The sequence below is a fragment of the Chelon labrosus genome, assembly GCF_963514085.1.
Source record: "Chelon labrosus genome assembly, chromosome: 8".
NCBI lineage: Eukaryota > Metazoa > Chordata > Actinopteri > Mugiliformes > Mugilidae > Chelon > Chelon labrosus.
The window spans coordinates 13,958,267-13,966,364 of NC_140358.1; the positions used below are offsets into that span (position 1 = coordinate 13,958,267).

Here is an 8,098-nt window from a genome sequence, read left to right on the forward strand (position 1 = left end):
ATGTAATATAAATAAAGATGCACATAAATTCAAATGTCTGGACTGTCTGATTAAGTACAGTAGTTTATTTACAGACAATATTTGTATTTGTGTTCCACTGTTCTTCACATCCTGACATCTTTTTATTTCCTTCTTTTCTACCGGCCCTTCTCGAGGGCATGCACACATACAGTACACAAACGCATTCACTCGACTTTCAGAGTTCAAGGGATGGGGCTTTTGGAAGAGGTGGGTGTCAGAGTGTGCGCATTGTGCTCCATAATTGATGCTCCATATTACCTTACATCCTCACTGCCCTTGCTGCGCTACAAACAAAGCTCGCTCATTAACTATTCACCGGACGATTTTGAACAGAAAAATGATTCTGCGGGTCTGGAGCGTGCACCACCCTCGGGCATCTGATTTCACAGCTGTGAATAAGACATGCGCTGTCTCCGCCGGCCATATTTTTAACCTGACAGCAGATCTCGTCAGATGCATTCAATGGTCAGACGATGAAGCACCCTTAAATCAAATCTGATGACTGGTGGACATACTGTTGGAAAAAGTAGGGTAGGAACTTGTGTCAGCATGAATGTAGTTTGCATTTCCTGCATGCATAGCCACAAATATATATATCTATATATATATGTACGTATATGCTGGTTAGAGCATGTGTCCAATGGCCAAAAACAATGAATATTATTTATTTTTATTTTTTTAAACCACTCTAATACACATATGATAAACAACAGAAAGCCACAAAGTCCATATGTTTCACTGTGCAATATGTTTATTTAAAAAAAAAAAAATAGTCCATTTGACTTTTTGCATTTGACTAAAAAGTTTCTGAGAAAGAAAGAAAGAAAATGCATCTCTACTTGGTCATGGTGCCTTTCCAATGATGAGGATGCTCATGAGGAAAACCATGACGAAGAAAATCCACATGAAGAATCTATCCATCACCTTAGCTATCTTCTTCCACTCTGCCCCCTTGGCACATGTGGCCCTCTGCTCTCTAAAACAGTTTGCTATGTACTCGACGTTGCGCACCAGCTTGGTGTCCACCCCAGGGATTCCGCTACCATGGCTACAGAACACGCAGGGCCCAAAGGTCACCGTGGGGCCTTCAGGGGGAGGCTTTTTGTCTTCGGGGCAGCAGGGAAGTTTGTGATCCTCAGGATAATACGGGACTTTCTGGTCTTCTTTACAGCAGTCACCCGTCGGGATTTTACCATTTGTGTTTTCATACTTCCCGGGTGCAAAACCGGACAGGTGGCTGCTCTCTTCTCTGGTGATGTGGTGCTGGACTTTCACTCTGGGATGCTGCGGAAGTCTGGGAGTCTGAGGTCTGGGGTATCTGTGGCCGTGCCGGTCGTCTCGGGCGCCGTGGCTCCCGGGTTTGCCGTTCGAGTGCACGTGACCGTTGATTTGCGAGTGGCGGGCATCGTCCTGCGGCGAGTGGGAAGATGAAGAGGAGGCGGAGGCGCAGTTCTCGCCCACCTCATAGACGAAGAAAATCTTGGACATGTAGTCGATGATGAGGACTTTGGCCCAGTGGGGAACTGGTTTGGCCTCTGCACCACAGAAGTGGATGTTCATGATGAAGATGGTGAGGGACGTGGAGGCAGTGACCATGGTCATAGTAGCGATGTAGTACTTTCCTGTGTAACAGATGGGAACAAGAGGTTTCCTGTTAGATAAGTACTTCTTCTATGGTCCTTTACCATCATTTGTCAACATGTATCTTTCATTATTTGTGCATTTCTCTCAAAATAACATCATAACATAAAACAAAGTTCTGCTGTAGGGAATGTTATTGGCATCTGGAGATATTTGAGTATATTTCAGACAGATATTCTGTGACTGTTCTGTGACCTGTCCAATGCACAAACCTTTCACCCACAGTCAGCTGGGATACACGCCAGCTCAGGCTCATTAGACAATTATATGTCTAATATACCATTTGACCTTAACATGTGATATGGAAAGCTATTGCAAGTAATTTGATTAAAAAACACAAATGTTCGTCATATGATACAGCAAGAAGAAAGGTCAGGCTATCAGTAGTCCATTATATTATACTGTCTGCTGACCATGAGTGTCTGTACAAGAATTAGTGGCAATCATGAGTGACAGCAATGCAATCTTTTGCAGAAAATCTATAAAAAAAGTCAATACGTGTTGGCTTTTACACTATCCCAAACAAGTTACCTATAAGAGGCACACTTTCTGACGGCGGCATGCTCTCAGCCACCATCAGCTGGAACACGGTGAGAGCCAGGAGCACCGTCACCCCGAGGGAAACCTTCTCCCCAGAGTCTGCAGGCAGGTAGAAGCCCAGAGGAGCCAAGAAGGAGATGAGGAAGCAAGGGAGGAGGAGGTTGAAGATGTAAAAGGAGGAGCGGCGCTGCAGGAGCACGGTATAGGTGATGTCCGGATACGGGTCGGAGCAGCAGCCGTACATTATGACATTCTTGGTGGCCGGCATCCCGTGGCACTCCCACTCTACGTTTTCCACAAAGTCTGACAGGTCGCCGCTCTCCATGCCCATAATGATGTCTACCTGGAATTAGGGTGAAGGATGAGTAGGCTTAGAGAAGGAGGCACACAATCAGTTCCATCCACTGACATTTTCCAGGAAACAACCCAACAACTCATAAAACGTATACACACACAGGTTTGTGAACTCAAAGAACTTAGAAGAAGAATAGGCATGTGTAAAAGTATATGTGCATCTAATGTCTATTTCAAACCCCTTGTCTAACACACAGCACTGAGCTGATTCATTATTACCCTCATAATGTGCATTCTCAAGTCTTGGTTGTAGAGTGAGCATGGTTACACAGTGTCCCTCCGTACCTGGTTGCCGTTGTAGGTCCAGGAACCAAAGGTGAGGTTGCATTCCTGGCTGTCAAAGGGGAAGTAGGAGACATCCACAACACAGGAGCTCTTGGTGATGGCGGGAGCATCCCAGGTTAACTCTCCATTGTAGCGCAGCCTCACATTGGTGTCCATCGGCCCCGAGAAATCATCGTCGGCTCTGGAAGAAGAAAGCAAGTTGAGGCAAAGTCGCTTGGTAAACGGCGCCGAGCTTCAGGTGACGTGAGGTGAGTTTGAGAGCTGGAGGTTTTCAGCAGCCACAAATGTATTAGACGCACCTGAATACTCTAACATGAGCCAATAAGACAGTTATACAATAAAGCCTATACTTAATGAGTTTTTTCTAATACTTTATATTTCGAATAGATGGTTTAGAAACAGCAGTTTCACGCAGTTATTGATTTGAGCAGACTTTTATTGTAAATATGTCATTATGTGTGCAATGCTGTCTCTTGCTGTAAACAGTCTTTTAAAATAAAAGTCCAATAAGATTAAAATGATTTCTTTAGTGATTACGATAAGGTTTTGAAGAGAAATGAAATGTAAGGCGCCATCAAGAGGTTGTCTCCTCTTCCAGTGTTTTCACATGCATATAAAGAGTCGAAAGCGACTGCGCGTGAACGACGTACGGGCGTACTTGTTATAGAGGACGAGGTCGGGCCTCCACACCAGGCTGCTGGGGATGTGGATGACCTCCAGCCCGTCATAGTCCTCTTTATCCCACTTGAGGTAAGCATCGTGCCACGTCTGCCTAATCCACAGGTAGGCGATCAGCACCTGGTTCCTCTCGTCCTTCACACACAGAGTCACATTCACGCTAATCAGAAAAAGGACCCGCAAAAAGCAACCTCCTGCGAAAAATATTTTTTTAGCATTCTCCCACTTTTTGTTTTGTTTTATTTTGTGATCTTAAAGTCAGGGAGCGGTGAGGGACACTTCAAAAGCTTCAGACTGAATTTCTTAAGGTAGCTTGAGGCTGATTTTGAGAACTTGTTTTGATAGCTTCTTTTTAGTTTTACTTTCTTTGCTGACAGTTTGCATCTGAAATGTTGTGAAATCTGTTATTGCCTCTATTTATGCCATGCTCCCTGAATCACTGGTTGCAGTGTAAGGCCATGATTACCAGCAGAGACAATCCTAGGGTCTGAGAAGCCCCTTGCAAAAGGTGTGCTATGCCCCCAATCCCAGACTAGCCAAATCTGTCATAGGGAAGATAAAAGTTTCCCACTGTTACAGTATTGTTAATGCCTTCATAGTTTTAAGAGGGTTTATTGTTGCTGTTGCACAATATGCCTGAAAGTAGCCAACTGGTGGACCTCTTTATCATTGCTTTCACAAGCTCCTAAACAATTGCTTGCTTTTTCATCAAATGCTGACATGTCTGCCACTCCTAACATACATTTGGTGAGTACGAACACAAAAGCTCAAATTGCGCAGCACTTGTTTCGAAAAACGAGTCTGGCTCATCCGAACGTTCCTCTGCATACCTGAGACGCTGACTTTTGTGATGACTAAGGTTTTTGCAGGTTAAGGTTTCCTGCTGATGCCTCCTCCATGTAGACCATGTTTGTACATCAATGCTGCACAGTGAAACACTGCACCACCACTCCAGTGTCAGCCAAACCATTCTGTAGATCTCTTGCAGGCACTTTTTTTAAGATCTTAACTTCCCCTTGTCTTTACTTCCTCTTTGTGTCTCCATGGCATTACTGACACTTGAAATTGTTTGTGCTTTGAGGTATTTATAGCATTTGTCTGTTTTGTCCACGTCAGTTTGTGGTTGGTAATACCACAAGGTGTGAAGAGGCAGGAAATTTGTCAGGCTTGGCAGTTATTATCAACTCTTGACCTGCCAACCAGTAAAATTAGAGCAATAATGAATAAATGAAGTTCTGACTTTGTTCAGCATTTGTGAAATAAGTTAGAAAGCTGTTTACTGCAGGGATTGTTTTTCCTCCGTTTCACTTCAAAAACCAACAAATATGTTATTTGCCAAGGGGTGCCCAAAGTTTTGCATACAACTGGACATCTACACATAAAGGAGAAGCACTAACAGTAGCTTCAGGAATGATTCTCTTGATCTCATTCTCAGCTCCCGGCTGCTAATGGACATTACGTGGGCCGTTACTCAGATGATCCCAACAGCTGAAATCCAGACCTGTCTGTCAATATCAGGTGGATGATCAGTGACTGGAGGATGAGGGAACATACAACCAAAGAAGACATAACCGCTTTTGAGTAACAGGACACTTTAACACACACACCCCACACACATTTGTGGCTGGTGTTTCTTTAAAAATGAGTGAATTAAGTTCAGCGGAGGAGCTGGTTCTCATTCTTCGGCTACACACGCACCCATAATGCAAAAACCAATTTACTATAGGGTGACGACACCACTGAACCTGAACGGGAACCTGAACCAGTAACAGTAGGAAGTTTGCCTGTCATTCATCAACATCAGCGCCGTCACACTCGGGCTTTGGTCACGGCACCGATGATGATCCACCAGATGTCAAATCAACATTCAGCGGCTCATCTTCAGCTTTTTGTTCTGTGTTCGGTGGTATCACTTACACCATATGGTCGTCTGTAATTTAATGAATTCGGCCTTAATCAGGTTTAATTTAGTAATTTTACATCAGTTTGGCTAATTGATCTGACAATACACTGAATTTTTATGTTGTTTTTGTTTTGTTGCTTAGTAATAATTAACAAAAAGATGTTAACTATCAGGTATCACACATAGTATGATATAATGCATATAATATGGCCTGAATTATCTGCAGATTACAAACAAGAACTTGCTAGTTAATTTCTGTCTGCTGTGTGGGACATGAGTCTCCAGTGGATAATTTAAATACTAAACAAGCTACAGAGCTTAAACTTAATGTGTCACAGTGGTATATCATCGTTTGGGGCATGACATGTACAAGAGGACGGGTGCATTTTCAAAATGGGTGGCATCTCTGCAGTCACATTTTACGGGAACAAGAGAGGTAAGCAGTTGAGGAATATACATTTATGGTGGTTCTAATGTGGACATTTGGTATGTTTTAGTTAGAAAAGGGTTTTAGTTAACCTTGAAAGTTCAAGTTCATCATTTGTGTCTCCCATGGTGGACAAGGGGACTTAATACATCTGTTTTTATTCAAGATTCCTGGTATCATAGGTGATAGTAATTTTACAGAAGCAGGGAGAGCATTGCTCAGAATTGCATCATTATGATGTTTTTATTTTATTTTTTATATCCAATAGTTTCTGCTGAAATTACAGAGTAACAGTCAAACTTTATATTGGCTTGGTCTTAGGAGGATAGCTAGTTTGTCAAAGAAATTCTCAGGTAAGATAACATATAGCATGTGTCCTTTTGAAAACTAGCCCCTCGTTATAATATGCTGCAGACTGTCTGTAACGAGCTTTCTCATGAGCTAGCACTCACCATGTCTTTTATCTGAGAGAGGGTGATCTGTAAGGTGACGTTGAGGGCCCTGTCTGTGTCCTCCACAGGCCGCAGGGCGCTGGAGTAATTCTCCATCAGATCGTTGAGGAGCTTCTGGGCAAAGTGACCCTGAGCAGAGTGAACAACTGGAGGGGGGAAGAAGAGGTCACTCAGCAAATAAATGTCCAGTTCCTGACAGGACAGCTTGTGCTTATTAGTGTGCGTAGGCATACTTCTAAAATCATTCAGCTGCCTCTCAAATTAAATTTAAAAACCTCAAAGAAGAAACCACATGATTTATTAGATTTGTCTTTGATGTGGCTATCACTGATATTTGTTTCTTGACATACATTCTCAGGGCATAAAGATACAAAAAGACTGAAAGTATCTGTTTCTGTATTTTATTAAATTAAATTTTGCCATTATTTAATTTCAGTTTATAGAACAGAAAATGTGCATAGGCCTACGTCAATAAATACAATGTTATACTTCCATTGCGCAGTGTTTAGTTAAATGCTTTTAATGGTGCAAAATTCCACATGACTGCTCTTTACTGTGAAGCCATAACGCACTGAGCGTAATTACGCACGCAGCAACAAATTTAACCTTGACGAACACGCGAATGTCATCCTTAAACAAGAAATATTTATTAGTTAAAAGTCAATTAACAGAACTTGTTCATTCTTTTGTAAGGAGACTGACTCACCTCCAGGAAGCAGCGTCGCCAAACAGATTATTAGAATCATCTTGAGCATTTCTGAACTCCGCCAAGATTAAAGGTAACCTCAACCAGCAATCTAACGGTCCCGGGTTTCATCCCCAGCAAGGCCTACATGTTGCCCGTTCAACCCCAATTGAACTCGGTTGCAGATAGCAAGACACTATCTGGCCGTCCGGGCAGCGGGACCAGCTCTTACTGCTTGGCAGGGGAGGGAGCCAGCATGTCTGCTGAGCTCACTGAGACAAGGAATAGATCTCCGGCTATCACATGGCAGCAGCAGCAGACCGGGGGAAACAGGATGCCCGCCAATCCTCGCTTCATCACACACGGGACTATTCACCTGTCAGACGGCCAGGTGTGCTGCAGGGCTGTGTCCACATTATATACAGCCGCTACCAGGAAGATGTGGAGGGAAAACATCAATCAGGGAACACATTAGGAAACACGGTGATGTGTTCAATAGCCTCAAAAGTTGTAATAAATGTACAATATGTGATAAGGCCAGGAAGGTGACGTTAAAATGATTGCTGAGATTTTAAACTTGACTCAACTTGAGGTCGATTAATGAAGTTTTATTTATTACATTAAATTTGTATTTTTAATATAATGTAGTAGCTTCTTTAGAGCCAGCGGAAATACGAACGGGAATATTAAAAATCGCCAAAATAATATTTTAATTTAAAAAAAAAACAAACACAAACACAAATGCCAAATTTATTCAGCAGAATTATGTGAACTCTGTTGGACATTATTCACTGAAGATTGTGAATTTAAATTATACACCAATCAGCCACAACATTATGACCACTGACAATAGAAGTAAACAACATTGACCATCTTGTGACAATACAATGTTCTGCTGGGAAACTTTTGGACCTGGGCTTCATGTGGATGTTACTTAGACATGTAGCACCCACCTAGACTAGACCAGACACCCCCTCCCCAGAGCAATGACACTCCTTGATGACAGCAGCCATCCCCAGCAGGATGCAGCCTGACACAGACACACACACAAAAACACTTTAGGAACAACTATAAAAAACATGAAGAACAGCACAAAGTGTTGACCTGGCCTC

At 42.7% G+C, this 8,098-nt stretch overlaps 1 protein-coding gene across 1 annotated transcript; it reads right to left on the reverse strand.

Annotated features, from left to right (window-relative positions):
* Positions 1–864: 864 nt before the first annotated feature.
* Positions 865–7,056, reverse strand: LOC311491882 (neuronal acetylcholine receptor subunit alpha-9-II; the record flags this gene model as incomplete). The annotated part of the gene is made up of 6 exons (XM_084549942.1): positions 865–1,643; positions 2,194–2,545; positions 2,842–3,022; positions 3,500–3,654; positions 6,302–6,447; positions 7,008–7,056. The coding sequence occupies 6 exons, from the start codon at positions 7,054–7,056 to the stop codon at positions 865–867; spliced, it is 1,662 nt and encodes a 553-aa protein (XP_084406068.1).
* Between the last annotated feature and the right edge of the window lie 1,042 nt (positions 7,057–8,098).